General features: G+C 34.6%; 1 protein-coding gene across 2 annotated transcripts; it reads left to right on the forward strand.

Annotated features, from left to right (window-relative positions):
- Nucleotides 1–417: 417 nt before the first annotated feature.
- Nucleotides 418–19,685, forward strand: LOC120186697 (protein PPLZ12-like). Of its 2 annotated transcripts, none has more exons than XM_039190572.1 (6): nucleotides 418–559; nucleotides 829–920; nucleotides 1,093–1,179; nucleotides 18,890–18,899; nucleotides 19,096–19,490; nucleotides 19,576–19,685. In XM_039190572.1, exons 1-5 carry the CDS (start codon nucleotides 550–552, stop codon nucleotides 19,464–19,466), a joined length of 570 nt encoding a protein of 189 aa, XP_039046503.1. In that variant the 5' UTR covers nucleotides 418–549; the 3' UTR covers nucleotides 19,467–19,490; nucleotides 19,576–19,685. The 2 variants fall into 2 exon arrangements, with proteins under 2 accessions (XP_039046503.1, XP_039046505.1); XM_039190574.1 differs by having other exon boundaries at nucleotides 19,585–19,685.
- The last annotated feature ends 639 nt before the right edge of the window (nucleotides 19,686–20,324 follow it).

The raw sequence follows: 20,324 nt of genomic DNA on the forward strand, positions 1-20,324 counted from the left end.
ACGTCAACAAAATGCAGTAGATGTCACCAAAACTAAGGTGAGATTACTTATTCTCCGGTATATCTATTGCACGCCTTATTCCTTCAACTCTATATGAATAAGCCTAGCTAGCAGAACTGAATTCGACTGATCATAAATCCGTGTTTGATCAGTTTTCGTGTTTTTGGTGAGATATTCCACATATTGTTAACAGTTTAGAGTGATTACATGAACAGAATGAGCTATGGCTTCGTCTTTTATATGAACAGATTCGAGCTCGAAATCACTGGCTGCATTTTAGGAGTGAATTTATCTTTTGATTTTAAGGGTTTGTGGATTACGATTACTATTACAATAAATGAACTAATAGCAGTATGATTTAATAGTATTCAATTTCTGTGCATAAAGTTAAACAAAGAAAACACAAAACTAATGAAGATGAAATGTTACTTCTTGTAGGAAGATGTGTTTGTGCAATTGCTTTGCTCGATTCAATACAGAGTGGTTAAGGCACATGCTGATGATGCATTTTATGAGCTGCAGAATCCCGAAGAACAGATCCGGGCTTATATGTTTGGTGGTAATTTTCTTTGCTCTTTTGTTTGCAATGTCAGCCTTTAAGCAGGGATCGACCGAGGGGATATATTTTAGATTTTTCTATGTATTTTCTATTGAAAATATGTTTCCGCCCCCTGAAATTTTATAAGTTCAAGTTCGCCCTCCTAACATAAAATCTTGCGTCCATCCCTGCCTTTTAAGTATTGATCCTATTCATTTATAAGTTATCCTTCCCTGTCTCCTCCCTTTGTTTGATTTCTGAGTACTAAACATTTCACTTCTCGGGGGTAGTGGTTCGAGCTCTGGTTCCTAGAATGAATTTGGATGATCTCTTTGAACAAAAGGGTAAGGCTGCTAAAGCTGTTCTCGAGGATCTTGGTAAGGTACTATAATGCTTTCCTTTTCTCCCATTCTCCCCAATTTAGTTAATTATTCAAGTGTGCTTAAATATGTGCACAAAACTATGACTACTTTCTATATAATTGCACTTGAGCGATTATGTTTCCATCTTTTATAAGCCTTTCTGCAAGTACACAATCTGAAATCATGCATCAGGTGATGGGAGACTATGGATATAGCATCGAGCACATATTGATGGTTGACATTATTCCTGATCCTGCTGTTCGCGCGGCAATGAACGAGATATGAAGATATTAATTTTTTATCCATATTATTATTATTAGTATTTTTATTATTATTATTATTATTATTATTACTATTATTATTATTATTATTATTATTAAATATATATTAAACATATATATATAAATAAATAATAATTACAGGCCAATTACAACTGGACCGGCCCAGTTACAAACAAACCAGAACCGGTCCGACGGCTACAACGGTGGTGGCTATAAAAGCCACCACCCCAACCTGAAAAAAAAAAAGAAAGGACAGAGACAGAGGCAGAGACGGAAACAGAAAAAAAGAGAGAACATAGAGAGGAAAAAAAAAACAGAGAAAAAATATACTAAAATATACCAACGATCTCAGTCAACATCAACGCAACAAGGAAAAAAGAGAGAAGAGAGGAAAGAAGCTTACCCTGTCATCGGAGAACCCCAACCGTCATCGGATCTCACCGGAACCTTCGAAACACCGAAGGTACTTTTGTAGATTCGCTCCGATTGGGAGCTTTTTAGGAGGAAATAATACCGGAACCGTCCTTAGGACGGTCCGATCTATCTATTAGTATAAAAATATTTTTTTCCGGCCACCGGATGCGGTGGCCGGCGGTGATAATCACGGCAGCACACGGTTGCCGTCCGGTGACCGGCTTCCCTCCGGTGAGGGAAGCTAGAGAGAGGCGAGAGAGTTTTAAAACTCTCTCAGTTTAGAGAGAGAGAGTGAAATGAAAAATGAAGGCTGGCCCTTCGGGCCAGCCGGTTTTGGACCATTTATAGTCCTTCCCGAACGACGTCGTTTCGGGAAGGACTATGTGCGTAATTATAAAATAGTTAAACCCTGTCCGCAGTCCTCATAATTTGTAAAATTTACATTTTAGTCACTAAATTGAATTTATAATATTTTTAATTCAGTTTTCGAATTTTAATTTCTTTTTATTTTAGTCCTTCATATTAAAATAATATATTTAGGATAAATTACAGATTTAATCCCTTAATTTTAATAAATAATATTTTAATCCTTAGTTTATATTTTTAATTTATTTTATTTTAATATCCGAATTTTAGATAATTTTATTTTAGTCACTAAATAAATAAAATAAAGAAATAACATATTTAATCCTTATAACTTTGATTAATATTGAATTAAGTTTTTAATTTCATTTTTACTATAATTTAGTCATTTAATTTATAAGTTTTCATTTATTTTATTGCTTTTAAAATATATTGTTTTAGTGGTATTTTATTGTTTTAATTTTATTTGTTTATATTTTTAATATTTTTATGTATTCATAAATATATATATATAATAAATCTGGAATAAATTTTAATGTTTATTTTTAATATCGAAGAAAAGGACAGTCTTAATACAACTGGATGTCCTATTCTGATATTTTTTTAAACAATATTATTTAAATTAATATTTATCAATATCAAAGAAAAGAGCTGTCTTAAGGCACCTAGAAGTTCTTTTCTGATATTTTTAAATAAATAAATATTTTTTATATAATTTTGAAATAATAGAATTATAAATTAAATATATATTTTTTTGAATTTTTAAATTTTAATAATAGAGACAATTTATAATTAAAAAGTACCAATTTTGGGCGTTGTAGGGGTGCTAATCCTTCCCTAAACGTAACCGACCACGAATCCCTTTTTATTATTAAAAAGAACGAATTTTTGGTTAAAACGCAGATCAGTTTATCTTTTAATTGATGTTTTCTTAAAAACTCTTTCAAAAGATATTTTTTAGGTATTCGACCTACCTGACCCAAAAGGCCGATGGCGACTCACAAATTATTTTCAAAATTATTTATTCACATCAATTTCCCCGCCAAATTTAATATTTCGTGCCCGGACGAAAACCGGTTACGACAGCTTGGCGACTCTGCTGGGGATTGGTCAAACTTTTAAAAATCAATTATAAATTGTCTCTATTAATTAAAAATTAAAAATTTATATATTTAATTCTTTCTTTTCAAATTTTTTATTTATTTATTATTATAATATTTATATGTTTTATTTTATTTGCAAGTATTTTATTTCATTATTTTTCTGTCAAAGGTTTGAACATTTCTCCTCACACACAACACTTGCATTGCATAACATAAAGCTCTATAATTGAGTTGTCCCTTTTAAGTGGGAGTGAAAGCGACGTCTTCGTGAGAATTTATTCTCCGTGTCAGACCTAGCAAGTAACTTTCGGGGTTCATATACTCTATGTTTTCGTGAGAATTTATTCTCCGTGTCAGGCATAGAGAAATGTATCCCCTCGAATTGAACTCGATCCACTTTAGTCTGTAATGGACTAGGATTGAGGGTTAGCAACCCAAGGGGGCACTAACAAGGACAATTCGGGTACCTTTATTCTTAGATCTGAAACCTTGCATATAAAAAACCTTAGAAACTCTTCCGATCCGAAGTCATGCCAAAATTTTGTCCAAAATAGGTGTACACACAGGAGAAATGAATTCTGTCTTTCCTGTTAATTTATTTATTGTTTAAATTACATGTTTATTTAAATTATTTAAATTCAGAAAAGCATGTTTAAATAAAGAATATTTATGTAAATGTTATTATTAAATTTCTTTATTATGTAAACTAATTTATTTTCTTTTTGTGTGTTCTTTATTTTTCTGTTTGCATTGCATCATACAGGATAAAAGACATTGATCCTTGTGTTAATTGTCTCATTGGAAAGCCTTTATCTATGGATAAAAAGTGTTCAAGTCAAGTAATTCTAAACTCAGAAGTAAGACAGTGGGCTGAGGATTTACAAAGACAAGAAGGAGACAGTTTGCAGGATGATTATGTATCTGACTTGGCCAGTTATGCTTCAGTTTCACTAAAAAGAAATGATATGCAAGATTTGCGAAGCATTTGGGAAAGTTGGGATTCAAACAAAAAATTGCAGTTTTATCAGACTTACGGAGACATCCCATATTTGCTCTATGTTGAAGTTGATGATGAATTACTCAGAGCCCTAGTTCAATTCTGGAATCCAGGGTACAATTGCTTCACTTTCAATAAGGAGGACTTGGTCCCTACTATTGAAGAATATACAACTTTGTTACATCTTGAAGGTGCTTTGGAGAATCGAATATATTCAAAGTCAATTAAAACTCAACCCTTTCGAGTTAAATTAGCAAAGATTGCCGGTGTACGAGAAGAATGGGTAGCAGCCCGTACAAAACAAAAAGGCGAAAGCGAAGGCATTGCTTGGACCAACATTAGAGAAATTATTCAGAGCCATCCAGATTATAAAGTACGATTTGATTTATTTGCTCTGGGTATATATGGTATGGTCATCTTCCCAAAAGTATTGGGATATGTTGAAGCTGCAGTGGTAGATTTGTTTGAACAGCTACCGAAAAAGATTAATCCTGTTTCTGCAATTCTAGCCGAGACCTTCAGATCGTTAAATGCTTGTAGAATGCTAGGAGGTGGACGATTCTCAGGGTGTACCCAGTTGTTATATGTTTGGATCCGTAGTCATTTCTGGAGAACAGAAAAGGTTTCATACCGACGCTTTAATACGGATTATTCACCATTAAAAGAATTTCTGGAGCAGGAATGGCCGAAAGAAATTAAGAAAGATATGTGGATTAATGCCTTTCGAAATCTGCAAAGCAATGACGTTGTTTGGCGAGCCCCGTGGCAAATACAAAGGGAATTCTTTTACAGGTGTGGTGATTACAACTGGATAATGCTGCTCGGATTATGGGGAGGAATTGGATATGCACCACTTCTGGTTATAAGACAGTATGAAGGTCGTCAATTTGTACCTGTCACTGCTGGACTACAGTCATCTGAGTTCGCATTCCACAGCAAAAATTATAAAAGAAATATCATGGAAGCCGTTACAGCTTGGAAAACAACTTTTTGTATCCGAGCTAAAGCAGCAAAAGAAATGCTAACTCCTGATTATGAAGATTGGAGATCTGTCAGAAAAAACGAAAATATTCCTCTACCAGATCAAAATGAGGATATTTCTATGGAAGATCGCATTAAGGTGGTTCCATCAGAGATTAAAATCTTGAGAGTTGAGCTTGAAGCAGAAAGAGAAGGCTGGTCGAAAGAGTTAGAGCAAATGAGACAAGATAAAGCTATGTTGGGGGTTGACATTGACTTTCATTCATCACAATGTGCAATGTTGAGAAAAGATAAAGAAAAAGGTGAGGATGAATACAGAGCCTTACAGAAAAATTACCAGGAGTTATATAAATCCCGAAAAGCATCAGGACCCAGCCAATCGACGGTACAGATGACCAGAGAATTGAACATTGAGAAAAGACGAGTTGAAGATCTGAAAGGAAAGAATAGCCGTCTACTCAAAAGCCTGGAAAAAGGAAAGCAAAAAATGGAAGATTTCGAGGTTGACAGAAGAGAGCGAATTATAAAACACAAGGTTGAACACCGCGAGATCATGAATGAAATGCAAAGAGAAAGGGATCGAGCCAAAGATTTAGAAGAGATGAAGAATGACATCTTTGATAAATTTGAAGGCGAGAAAAATATCATGTTCAAGGGATTTGAATCTGAAATGAACCATTTGATTGCTGAACTTGAAGTCAGAGGCCAAAAGATGGAAGAATCCAATATTGAAAAGGAAAAATGGGAATTAGAAAGAAAAAATTTCAACACCAGACTTGAGGTAGAACAAGAAGTGGCTAGCAATTGGATGCAAAGATGCAGAAACAAAGATGTTCAAATCCAGAAGCTTAATCAAAGAACGCAAGAAGCACGAACAAAACTGGAAGAAGATCTGGATCAGTCTAGAAACAAAAACTCAGAGTTTAATGCTTACATTTTGCAACTTGAAGAATCATTGTTCCAAGAAAAGGTTCGTCTAGGACCTAATGATCTCAAAGAAAGTAATGAAGAAAATGCTTCACTGCGAAGACGCATTAGAGATCTTGAAAAAATTCTGCACAATTGTTAAGTCAGAATCACTGAGTTAGAGCAAACTCTTGAAGGGACGAATGAACAATGGCAAAAGTCAAATGAGTTCTATGTCGAAAGAAGTGAAGAAAGAAGCAATATGGTGTTCGAGGCCATGGTACAAATGAGCGAGGTTGCTAGATATGTTGGGGAACTAGCTGTTGAAGCCAAAATAATTGAGCATCATGTTGATCCAGTTTCTAAGTGCGAAAAGAAGGTGTCATGGTTAATGAAAGAAATTATAGAGCTTAATAGGAAAGCTACGCCTTATCTGTAGTTATGAACTATTATAAAGAAACTTTTGTATGCCGATGAAAGTTGTTCTATGACAGTTAACTTTTTGGGATCAATGTTTTTTACATACATGCATTTTGCATACATTCATCATTCATTTCATAATTTTCGCTATGAATTATTTTATTTATTAAGTTAAAATTCATTAATTAAAATTTGAAAAAATAATATTAAAAGATTTTTCAATCGCAGTTACTCTGGCCAAAAGAGAAATACTACATCACTACGGTACTAGACAAGCTACTAAGAGAATTATGGAGGATAAAATACAGCGTATTGAGGAACAACATCATAAAGAACAAGAAGAAATGAGAATGAAGCTGGAAAAAATTGAAGCCAGTATTGCAAATTCACAAGACAGTATGATGAAGAAAATAGAGGATATGTTTAAAAGGCAGGCTATCATTGGAAAAATGCCTGAAAATCCTGTATCTTTTGATCAAGAACCTATGTATCCTCTAGGTTTTCCACCAGAACCAATTTATCACTCTGGTACTCCACCTATACAAATCAATGCTCGTACATCTGCATTACAAGAAGCCAAACTACATGAAGATCAACAAGTGGATCCTGCATCTTCAAGCAAAAATCCGCTTATATCAGATGTGAAAATAGGGGATCTTAATACTGATCATTTGATCCCGGATTTGAATGAGCTGAATGAGAAACAAAAAGTAAATGAAGAACTGACCAGACAGATCAAGAACTTAGAAGAACGAATGAAATCCGTGGAAATAACTGAATCGTTCTATGGGTTTGATGCTAGTGAGTTGAGTTTGGTTCCAGACTTAATCCTTCCCATCAAGTTCAAGGCTCCCGAATTTGATAAATATGATGGTACTACATGCCCTTCATCCCATATTACTATGTTTTGTCGAAGAATGGCAGGGTATGTGAAAGACGAGAAATTGTTAATTCACTGCTTTCAGGATAGTTTGACAGGACCGGCTTTAAAATGGTATACTCAATTGACTAAAGCCAACATTAGATCCTGGAAAGATTTGGCTAAAGCATTTTTAGAGCAGTACCGCCATGTGATAGACATGGTCCCTGATAGATGGACTCTCCAAAACTTGGAGAAAAAGAATAATGAAACATTCAGACAGTATGCCCAGAGATGGCGTGACACTGCGGCTCAAGTTCAACCACCTTTGTCAGAAAAAGAGGCCACAGTAATATTTGTTCATACATTGAAGGCTCCATATTTAAATCATCTAATGGGAAATGCAACCAGAAATTTTGCAGATTTAGTCATTTCTGGAGAACTAATTGAAAATGTCTTGAAAAGCGGCAAGATTGAATCGAATGATGGGTCTAGTTCCAAAAGACCTACATACCGGAAAAAGGAGAATGAAGTCAACAATGCAAATTCTTACAGCAAAGATTCATCGAAAAGTGTTACAATAACCCAGCCAAGGGTTAAGAAAGAGGAAACAAACACTAATCGAGCAGAGTCCAGAGGATCTCGAAAGGAAAATGAAAGGTTGTCTTTTACACCTTTACCAGTACCGTATGCAGAGATCTATGATTCGCTGTTAAAAGCAGATGTTATACGGCCTTATCCCTTATTTCCCATGCAACCACCATTCCCTCCTTGGTATGATACAAAGGCACACTGTGTTTACCATGAAGGAATTACGGGTCATTCCATTGAAAATTGTTTAGCATTCAAAAGGGTGGTTCAAAATTTGATCAACACTGGGAAGTTGGAATTCAATACACCATCTGCATCAAATCATCCATTGCCAAATCATGGAGATAAAAACTTAAATGCAATTCAGGAATAGAACAGAAAGAAAGCAAAGACTGACATTTCTGAAATTAAATCTCTGTTTGTTTGGGTATTCCAACAACTCTCTTTAGCTGGTATAATTCCACAACAATTCAAGCCAAAGCAGAATGAAGGTAAGAATTATTGTGAATATCATCAGGAGAAAGGGCATAAAATTCAACTATGTCCTGAGTTTAGGGATTTGGTGCAAAAATTGATGAACAACAGAGAAATAGAATTCTTTGAAGAAGAACCAAGGAAAAAAGAAGATGATGTTTGCTCATCAGAGGATTCTAAACCAAGTCAAAGAATAAATGATCCTGTGATCATTAATGTAAAATCATCTACGGCGATTCCTGCACCAATAAAGCCGAAAGTAGTTATTACCACTCCTCTACCATTTCCATACAAAGATACCCGCAGGGTACCTTGGAATTATACTACCAATGTTTCAATGGTAGGAGGATCTGTTTCTCTAGAAAAAACAGAAGAGAAAATACAAAGTCTGAGTACCACATCGACGTCTGAAGCAGTGAGCGAGGTTGGTTTCTTTACAAGAAGTGGGAGATGTTACTCTCCCGAAACATCCAATGCTTCAGAACAAGTGAAAGCCAAAGGAAAAGCCATGGTAATACCTCAGAAGGTATTTGAGGATGAATCCCTTCCAGCATTTAATGAACCTGTGACAGAAAAACAAGCTCAAGAATTTTTGAAATTTTTGAAACATAGTGAGTATAGTGTGGTTGAACAACTACACAAACAACAAGCGAGAATTTCTATTCTTGATCTATTGATGAATTCAGAAGCACATAGAAATGATTTGATGAAAATCCTCAATCAAACATTTATCCCCGAAGATATATCCCTCAATAAACTTGACAGAATTGTGGGACATATAGCCGCTGACAATTACATAACGTTCACAGATGATGAAATACCGGAAGGCGGAATGGGGTCAGTAAAAGCTTTGAACATCACGACACATTGTCATGGTCATGTGTTGCCAGGAGTATTGATTGACAATGGATCCGCTCTCAACTTGATGCCTCTAGTTACACTTCAAAGAATGCCTCTGGATCAATCACACATGAAGAGTTATCAGAATGTGGTACGAGCATTTGATGGTACTCAAAAAGAAGTGCTTGGGAAAATGGAAATACCGTTGTTAATCGGCCCAGTCGTGTACAATATTGACTTTGTGGTGATGGACATCCACCCCACATATAATTGTCTATTAGGGAGGCCATGGATTCATTCAGCAGGAGCCGTTCCTTCTTCATTACATCAGAAATTGAAATTTGTTGTTGATGGACAACTAATATGCGTCAGTGCTGAAGAAGAAATCATTGCGTCTGTAACAAGCGATGTTCCATATATCGACACCAATGATGAGGCTCTTGAATGCTCTTTTCGAGCTCTTGAATTTGTAAATGCAACCTTTATTGTAGAAGGAAGCAAAATTCCATATCCCAGATTGTCTGATTGCACCAAGATGACGGTACAACAAACTTTAGGCATCGGAGCTAAAGCTGGGAGAGGTCTAGGAAAGAATCTTCAAGGGATTTCAGTTCCTATCAGTATAAAGATGAAAAAAGACCGTTTTGGGCTTGGATTTAAGCCCAATTTTCAGCAAAAGAACAAAGAGATGAAAAGAAGATGTGAAGACAGAAAGGCAAAATTGAAAGGGGGAGAAATCCTTTGGAAACACATGTCTTTCCCACAGTTGAAGACCACATTCAGATCAGGGGGAACAATTAATGTGGAACAGCAGCTTGTTGAAGCCTTTAAAGAAGAAAAGTTGATGAAAGATCAAGACATAGTTGAAAAAGCTATGAATGGATTATTTGTCAACATGATCATGAATGACAACAAGACTGGCAAGTACTTGGATAGGATTCGCCCATGTTTTCCTGGAGAAACACTCACCAATTGGACCGCTGAAGATCTTCCTATAGTTTTTAATATTAATACAGAGTAATATTCAGAACTAATCTTTATGTTTAGCTCAAAAATATGAAAACTTTTTGTTATCTTGTAAAAGAAATTATGTTAAATATAAGGAATTTTCTTTAAAATTTTCAGATGGCAATCATTCTTTACATTTTATTACATTTTTACATTTCATAAATTTACTATATTCTTTCGGAAATATGTCCGACTTAAATTTGCAGGTGTCACCGTGTTAATAGCATGTGTATTCCTAAATTTAATCCAGTGATAAATTTAGAGCATCCTATATGTCTGGAAGAAATCAATGGTTGTGAGGATGAACTGGAATGTGATGTTCCTACTGAATTATTAAGATTGGTAGAAAAAGAAAACAAACAAATTCTACCCCACAAAGAAGAGGTTGAGACTGTGAATTTGGGAACAGATGAAGAAATAAAAGAGGTGAAAATTGGTACCACTCTGACAGTCCAGATAAAACAAGAATTGATAAATCTCCTTCAAGAGTTCAAAGATATCTTTGCCTGGTCTTATCAAGATATGCCCGGTTTAAGCACAGATATAGTGATACACAAGCTTCCAATCAATCCAGAATATAAACCGGTTCAACAAAAGCTCAGAAGAATGAGGCCAGAAATGTTGTTGCAAATCAAAGAAGAAGTGATGAAACAGATTAATGCAGGTTTCCTACAGGCATCTAAATACCCAGAATGGGTAGCCAACATTGTTCCCGTACCAAAGAAAAATTGGAAAGTTCGAATGTGTGTGGATTACAGAGATCTCAACAAAGCTAGTCCAAAAGATAGCTTTCCATTACCCCACATAGACACATTGGTGGACAATACTGCAGGGCACGCATGGTTTTCATTTATGGATGGATTTTCAGGATATAATCAGATAAAAATGAATCCTGAAGACATGGAAAAAACAACATTCATAACCATGTGGGGCACATTCTGTTATAAAGTGATGCCATTTGGATTGAAAAATGCAGGGGCAACGTATCAAAGAGCCATGGTAACTTTGTTTCATGACATGATGCACAAAGAGATTGAAGTATATGTAGATGACATGATTGCCAAATCCCGAACTGAAGAAGAACATATTCAAAATCTGAGAAAGCTTTTCCAGAGATTGAGGAGATATCAATTAAAGCTCAACCCCGCAAAATGTACTTTTGGGGTAACTTCCGGGAAACTTTTGGGATTTGTGGTCAGCAAAAAAGGAATTGAGATTGATCCAGATAAAGTAAAAGCGATTCAATATCTTCCACCACCCAATACAAAAAAAGAAGTTCGAGGCTTTTTGGGAAGATTAAATTATATATCTCGGTTCATTTCTCAATTAACTGACAAATGTGATCCAGTGTTCAAATTACTTCGAAAGAACAATCCTGAAGTCTGGAATGAAGAATGTCAAGAAACTTTGGATATTATTAAGAAATATTTATCCAATGCCCCAATTTTAGTATCACCAATGCCTGATAGACCATTAATTCTCTACTTAACGGTCTTCGAAAATTCGATGGGATGTGTACTAGGACAGCATGATGAATCTGGAAGAAAAGAAAAAGCTATTTATTATCTGAGCAAGAAATTTACTGATTGTGAAGTTCGATATCCACCAATACAAAAATTATGTTGTGCCCTGGTGTGGGCTACTCGAAGACTCAGACAATATATGTTGTACCATACTACTTGGTTGATATCAAAACTTGATCCTTTAAAGTTCTTAATGGAATCACTAGCTTTGACAGGCAGAATGGCTAGATGGCAGATGTTATTATCTGAGTTTGATATTGTATATATCAACCAAAAAGCAATAAAAGGAAGTGTCATAGCTGGTTTTTTGGCCAGTCGTGTATCAAATGATTATCAGCCTTTGAACTTCAATTTTCCCGATGAAGATCTGTTATGCATATCCATGAATGAAGAAGTCAAAACAAATGATGCATTTGCAACTTGGAAGCTTTACTTTGACGGAGCATCTAATGCTTTGGGACGAGGAATTGGGGCAGTGTTAATTTCTCCAGAAAATATTTATTATCCCTTTACGAGTAGACTGGAGTTCTTTTGCACCAATAATATGGCAGAATATGAAGCTTGTGTAATGGGATTGAAAGCAGCTATAGAAAGAAAAATCAAATTTCTCAAGATATATGGAGATTCATCGTTGGTGGTATATCAATTGCGAGGAGAATGGGAAACAAAAGATCCCAAATTGTTGGAATATCGAAATTTTACCCTTGAATTAGTGAAAGAATTTGAGAGAGTTACATTCAATTATCTCCCTCGAGAAGAAAATCAAATGGCAGATGCTTTGGCTACATTAGCTGCTATGTTTCAGGCAACTAAGAAAGTTGATATGATGCCAATCAAAATGCAAGTATATGAAATTCCTGCACATTGTTATAGTGTGGAAGAAGAGATAGATGGTAAACCGTGGTATCATGATATTCTGCAATATATCAAAAATCAAAGTTATCCACCAAATGCATCGGAAATTGATAAAAGAACTTTGAGAAGAATGGCTGCTGGATATTTTCTTGATGGAGAGATTATGTATAGAAGAAGCAGTGATCAAATGTTATTGAGATGTTTAAGTACCAGCGAAGCTCGAAATGTCATTGAAGAAGTACACAGTGGAATATGTGGAACACATGCAAATGGTCTTTCCATGGCCAGAAAAATAATGAGATATGGATACTATTGGGCTACTATGTACACAGATTGCATTGATTATGCAAGGAAATGTCATAAATGCCAGATATATGCAGACAAGATTCATGTACCCCCATCTCCTTTACATGTAATGACAGCACCCTGGCCATTTTCTATGTGGGGAATAGATGTCATTGGAGCAATCACACCAAAAGCATCGAATGGACATTGCTTCATCCTTGTGGCAATTGATTATTTTACCAAATGGGTTGAAGCTGCTTCATACACTAATATTAAGAGGTCCACAGTCTGCAAGTTCATAAAGAAAGAGATAGTTTGCCGATATGGCCTACCAGAAAGGATCATTACAGATAATGCTCTGAACCTGAACAACAAAATGATGACCGAACTTTGTGCACAGTTTAAGATCAAACATGCAAACTCAGTGGCATATCGTTCGAAGATGAATGGGGCAGTTGAAGCAGCAAATAAGAACATCAAGAGAATCATTACAAAGACTACTGAAACTTACAAAGATTGGCACGAGAAGTTACATTTTGCTCTATACGCATACCGAACTACTGTTCGAACATCTACTGGGGCAACGCCTTTTTCTTTAGTCTATGGGATGGAAGCAGTCTTACCAATTAAAGTTGAGATTCCATCGCTTCGAATATTGAGAGAAACAAAATTGGATGAATCTGAATGGATCCAAGCTAGATTTGATCAATTGAACCTTATTGAGGAGAAAAGATTGAAAGCTATTTGCCATGGACAGATGTATCAAAAACGGATGATGAAGTCTCATGATAAAAAAGTACATCCAAGAGAATTCCAAGAGGGTGATCTAGTACTAAAAAAGATCTTGCCTATACATAAAGATTTCCGTGGGAAATGGATGCCTAATTGGGAAGGGCCATACGTTGTGAAAAAGGCCTTTTCCGGAGGAGCATTGATATTGGCAGAAATGGATGGAAAAATTCTGAGAAATCCAATAAACTCAGATTCTGTCAAGAAGTATTATGCTTGAAGAAAAAAGAAAAAAAAAAGAAAAGAAAGAAAAGAAAAAAAAGAAAAGAAAAAAAAAATAGAAAATGAAAAAAAAAGAGAAGAAAAAGAAAGGGGGTCAAGGTGAAAACCCGCAAAGGGCATCTTGTAACCAAATGAAGGATTTGAGTTGAAAACCTGAAAAGGCGGCTCAAATGCAGGTTGATATTAGGCATCTGGCAATTGAACCCTCTTAAGATTTTGACAGTTTGGGAGAAACTTCACATCTACAAGCATTTTGACAACGTTTGAGATCTTCCAGACAAAAGCTTACATCATTACTCTAAATTGTATCAACTTGATTAATTTAGAAATACTTATGCTTATAATTTGTTGAGACATTTGAATTTTTATTCTTATGCTTGCCATAACTTTGAATACAATTATATCTATTTCAATTTCAATTTATTTGAGATTCAATTTATTTTTGGAAATTCAATTTATTCTTTTCTATTGAATTAACATAATTTTGAAATAATTTAAAGATTTCTGAATATCACTTTATGTTAATACTTTTGAATACATGGAATACAAAGTAAGCAAATCATCACTAGCTTAAAGCCATGAACATCAAGATTATTACACGGGATCCTACCGACAACAAAGTCGAATCCGCCAAATCTACTCATCAATTGCTCCAACCGATCACCATTCAGTTCTTGCACATCTGTTTTCAAAAATATACTAAGACAATAGAAGGTGATCTTTGCAACACTGATTCCAACAAAAGGAAACAAGACATTGATATCACTGGGAAATATGTCTCTATACAGATCCTTGTGTATGGTTTTTAAAGAAAACTAGAAGCATTTCCACCTCATCAGGTTCAAGTGGAGCAACTTTATTCCTTCCAACCCATACTAGATTCCATTTTCAGCATTCATCAAGAAAATACTTCTGGACACTCAAAGGAAGGCCATCATTTCTTTGTCAATGGAAAAGCATCAGCACATGGAGGAAGCAGAATAAAGAGAAAATCTGTTCTTAATTGGCAGAATTATGAATATAGCCCTTTTCAGTGTAGTAGCATGGAAATGCTTCGAATCTACAAATTCTGGCTCTACATCGAATAAGCATTGTGATATCCTAGTCCAAACATTAAATGAAAGATGAATTTGCCAATAGCATCTTCTGGAAGTGTTCTTTGAGTTATCTGATCTGGTTGGACAGAACCAATCATTGAATTTAAAAGATGAATTTGTTAATAGCATCTTCTGGAAGTGTTCTTTGAGTTATCTGATCTGGTTTAGCAGAACCAATCATTGAATTGGGAAGATGAATGTGCTCATAACATCTTCTGGAAGTGTTCTTTGAGTTATCTGATCTGGTTGGACAGAACCAATCATTGAATTTAGAAGATGAATTTGTTAATAGCATCTTCTGGAAGTGTTCTTTGAGTTATCTGATCTGGTTTAGCAGAACCAATCATTGAATTGGGAAGATGAATATGCTCATAGCATCTTCTGGAAGTGTTCTTTGAGTTATCTGATCTGGTTTGGCAGAACCAATCATTGAATTTGGAAGATGAATTTGCTAATAGCATCTTCTGGAAGTGTTCTTTGAGTTATCTGATCTGGTTTGGTAAGAACTACAGAACCAATCATTGGAATTAAAAGATGAACTGCATGATTATCTTCATTAAGAAGCTTCTTTTCAAGCTTCCTCTGCTTCTTCCTTTTCAAAAATCATAGCCCGAGTTTTGCCTTTGCTTGTAACTGGGATCATCACATAATGGCTTCCCATCTTTTATCGGAAGAAAGCTATTTGAAGTTTTAGCATCTGAGAATCCCATTTTTGTCAAGTATAACAGTTTATTCTCCTCATCAGAATCAGAATTCAAGATTTCTCGGTATTAGAAGAACTATCGATATCTGTGAAATCATCTTGAAAGGTCACTTCATAATCAAATGAGTTGTTATCAGAATCAACATGTTGCCTGAATACAAGCTTTTCAAGAGCCTATACTATTGAGTTTTATTCTCAAGAGGTTTAGTGACATTATATCTACATTTGTCAAAGATGATGGATTCTCTGATTTGAAGAAGAAAGATCTATTGTGTTTCTACAACTGAAGAAATACTCAGTTCACCAATCTGAAATCAAATAATTTAACATTCATGCATCATATTTTAGGTGTTTACAAAAATAGGTGCATTTTCATTCATTTTCATCTATGTTGAATTTTTAACAGGAATTTCAAAGATTTTAGCAAAGATTCAAATCTATCATTTGATGGATTATCATTGCCAGAGAAGGTTCATAATGAGAAGAACTCATCTGAAGAAGGAAGAAGAAGTTCATAATGAGAAGAATTTGTTCAACCTTTTGTTTGAATTCATCACTTGATGGATTATCATTGCCAGAGAAGGTTCATAATGAGAAGAACCCATCTGAAGAAGGAAGAAGAAGTTCATAATGAGAAGAATTTGTTCAACCTTTTGCTCAAATCTATCATTTGATGGATTAACATTCCCAGAGAAGTTCATAATGAGAAGAATTCATCTGAAGAAGGAAGAAGAAGTTCATAATGAGAAGAATTTGTTCAACCTTTTGCTCAAATCTATCACTTGATGGATTATTTTTTCCAGAGAAAGTTCATAATGAGAAGAACTCATCTGAAGAAGGAAGAAGAAGTTCATAATGAGAAGAACTTGTTCAATCTTTTGCTTGAATTCATCATTTGATGAATCAACATTGCCAGGTAGAGTTCATAATGAGAAGAACTCGTCATCTGAAGAAGGAAGAAGAAGTTCATAATGAGAAGAACTTGTTCAATCTTTTGCATGAATTCATCAATTGATGGATCAACATTTCTGGAGAAGTTCATAATGAGAAGAACTCATCTGAAGAAGAAAGAAGAAGTTCATAATAAGAAGAACTTGTTCAACTTTTTGCATAATTCTATCGCAGAAGGAGATAGATTAGCATCAGCCTTTCTAGAAAAAGTTCATAATGAGAAGAACTCATCAAGAGCTTATTCAACCTTTTGAATGACTCTATCACAGAAAGGAGGTCATCATCATCCCCAGCAGAAAGTTCATAATAAGAAGAACTTATCTGGAGAGAGAGAAGAATTTATTCAATATCTCCATCATGATCAAAGTAAAGTCAAAATGGATAAAAAATTTTATTATCTTTTCATCTTTGCCCTATTCTTGTTAACACAAGAATGAGCAAAGAGGGGCAGCTGAAGATATTAATTTTTTATCCATATTATTATTATTAGTATTTTTATTATTATTATTATTATTATTATTACTATTATTATTATTATTATTATTATTATCATTATTATTATTATTAAATATATATTAAACATATATATATAAATAATAATTACAGGCCAATTACAACTGGACCGGCCCAGTTACAAACAAACCAGAACCGGTCCGACGGCTACAACGGTGGTGGCTATAAAAGCCACCACCCCAACCTGAAAAAAAAAAAGAAAGGACAGAGACAGAGGCAGAGACGGAAACAGAAAAAAAGAGAGAACATAGAGAGGAAAAAAAAACAGAGAAAAATATACTAAAATATACCAACGATCTCAGTCAACATCAACGCAGCAAGGAAAAAAGAGAGAAGAGAGGAAAGAAGCTTACCCTGTCATCGGAGAACCCCAACCGTCACCGGATCTCACCGGAACCTTCGAAACACCGAAGGTACTTTTGTAGATTCGCTCCGATTGGGAGCTTTTTAGGAGGAAATAATACCGGAACCGTCCTTAGGACGGTCCGATCTATCTATTAGTATAAAAATATTTTTTTCCGGCCACCGGATGCGGTGGCCGGCGGTGATAATCACGGCGGCACACGGTTGCCGTCCGGTGACCGGCTTCCCTCCAGTGAGGGAAGCTAGAGAGAGGCGAGAGAGTTTTAAAACTCTCTCAGTTTAGAGAGAGAGAGTGAAATGAAAAATGAAGGCTGGCCCTTCGGGCCAGCCGGTTTTGGACCATTTATAGTCCTTCCCGAACGACGTCGTTTCGGGAAGGACTATGCGCGTAATTATAAAATAGTTAAACCCTGTCCGCAGTCCTCATAATTTGTAAAATTTACATTTTAGTCACTAAATTGAATTTATAATATTTTTAATTCAGTTTTCGAATTTTAATTTCTTTTTATTTTAGTCCTTCATATTAAAATAATATATTTAGGATAAATTACAGATTTAATCCCTTAATTTTAATAAATAATATTTTAATCCTTAGTTTATATTTTTAATTTATTTTATTTTAATATCCGAATTTTAGATAATTTTATTTTAGTCACTAAATAAATAAAATAAAGAAATAACATATTTAATCCTTATAACTTTGATTAATATTGAATTAAGTTTTTAATTTCATTTTTACTATAATTTAGTCATTTAATTTATAAGTTTTCATTTATTTTATTGCTTTTAAAATATATTGTTTTAGTGGTATTTTTATTGTTTTAATTTTATTTGTTTATATTTTTTAATATTTTTATGTATTCATAAATATATATATATAATAAATCTGGAATAAATTTTAATGTTTATTTTTAATATCGAAGAAAAGGACAGTCTTAATACAACTGGATGTCCTATTCTGATATTTTTTTAAACAATATTATTTAAATTAATATTTATCAATATCAAAGAAAAGAGTTGTCTTAAGGCACCTAGAAGTTCTTTTCTGATATTTTTAAATAAATAAATATTTTTTATATAATTTTGAAATAATAGAATTATAAATTAAATATTTTTTTTTGAATTTTTAAATTTTAATAATAGAGACAATTTATAATTAAAAAGTACCAATTTTGGGCGTTGTAGGGGTGCTAATCCTTCCCTAAACGTAACCGACCACGAATCCCTTTTTATTATTAAAAAGAACGAATTTTTGGTTAAAACGCAGATCAGTTTATCTTTTAATTGATGTTTTCTTAAAAACTCTTTCAAAAGATATTTTTTAGGTATTCGACCTACCTGACCCAAAAGGCCGATGGCGACTCACAAATTATTTTCAAAATTATTTATTCACATCAATTTCCCCGCCAAATTTAATATTTCGTGCCCGGACGAAAACCGGTTACGACAAGATAAATGCAGGTAAAGTAAAAAAAATGGTTCTTTTTAATTCGATGTAAACATATTAAACTTTGTTAAACTTGGCAAATTAAATTCCAGTTTCTGAGAATCATGCAAGTAATGCAAAATAGAACACGGTGCCAAGTAAATGAACTACCGTGGACCATTTATCTGAAGTTGAAAAACAGGACTAAACTTCACAATGTTGTCTTTACAGCTCAAAGACTTCATATTGCGGGTGTGTACAAAGGTGAAGCTGATAAGATTCTCCAAGTTAAAAGAGAAGAAGCCGAAGCCGAATCCAAGTACTTAGGTGGCGTCGGTGTGGCCAGGCAGCGTCAGGCAATCACAGATGGGTTGAGGGAGAACATATTGGACTTCTCTCACAAGGTGGAAGGCACCTCAGCCATGGAGGTGATGGATCTCATCATGATCAAACAGTACTTCGACACAATCAAGGACCTCGGCAATTCCTCAAAGAACACGAACGTGTTTATTCCCGATGGACCTGGTCATGTTAAGGATATCGGTGAGCAGATCCGGAATTGGCTGATGGAGGCATCTAGTGCACAACTAAATGTTGAATGAATATCAAGACAAAGGATCTAACAGGTTGGTCTTTGTGTTTAGATCTTTTACTTTGTCAGTGATACAAACAAGTCAAAGATTATTTGCTTTTGATGGACCTATGGCTCAGCCTCTGCAGGCCGTAGTGACCAACTCTTCTGGCCATTGGCAGTGGGTCGCAGGTGAGGGTTCGTTTAATGCATTTCCTTGGAGTTTTGGGCCAATGGGTAGTTTGGTTTTCGAGGTAAACACACAGCCTCTTTAATTATTCCCCACAAAATGCATACCATTATAGTTCGGAGACATTTTTTCTAGGAAAATAAATTCCACTTTTTTCTTGCATGTAAGATTCTTATGAAAATATATTAAATTTCCGATAAATGAGCTTTTATATAGATGTAAAATGACGTCGTTTTGGTAAATATTTTTTTTAAATACGTCATTTTAATGTCGTTAACTATTTAACAACGAGTGACAAAAAATCTAATGTATTAAGTTTAATGATGAAATAAAAAAAATTTAATAAGCAAAATATAAAAGACAATAAAGTTAAGTGAGGAGATTTGTAACCTACCCTATTACATATATATTCACCTTCTTTCCTTTGTGTTAAAAAAGTGCACTTTACTTTTTAACTGTTAGGTGGAAATCACAAATTAGGTACAGTAAAAAGCCGGCAGAAGCAAGATATGGAAGTCCAATCAAAGCTTTTTGAAGGTTTTAACCTAACAGGTGAAAGTAAAAATGGTTTTGGACCAATGTGAAAAAACAGTCCCATTTGATAATTTAAATAAAAATATAAAATCAGTAAAAGAAAGTGTAATTAGGGATGGGCATCTAACCCGAACCCGACAGGTTTCGATTAGATCCGACCTAATC

Source organism: Hibiscus syriacus, unplaced genomic scaffold (assembly GCF_006381635.1).
Source record: "Hibiscus syriacus cultivar Baekdansim isolate YM2019G1 unplaced genomic scaffold, ASM638163v2 tig00113719_pilon, whole genome shotgun sequence".
Taxonomy (NCBI): Eukaryota; Viridiplantae; Streptophyta; class Magnoliopsida; order Malvales; family Malvaceae; genus Hibiscus; species Hibiscus syriacus.

Excerpts from the sequence above, each read along its gene's own strand:
- LOC120186697 (XM_039190572.1), top strand. Across the intron at positions 921-1,092 it reads TTCTCGAGGATCTTGGTAAG|GTGATGGGAGACTATGGATA; the intron begins GTACTATAATGC and ends ATCATGCATCAG.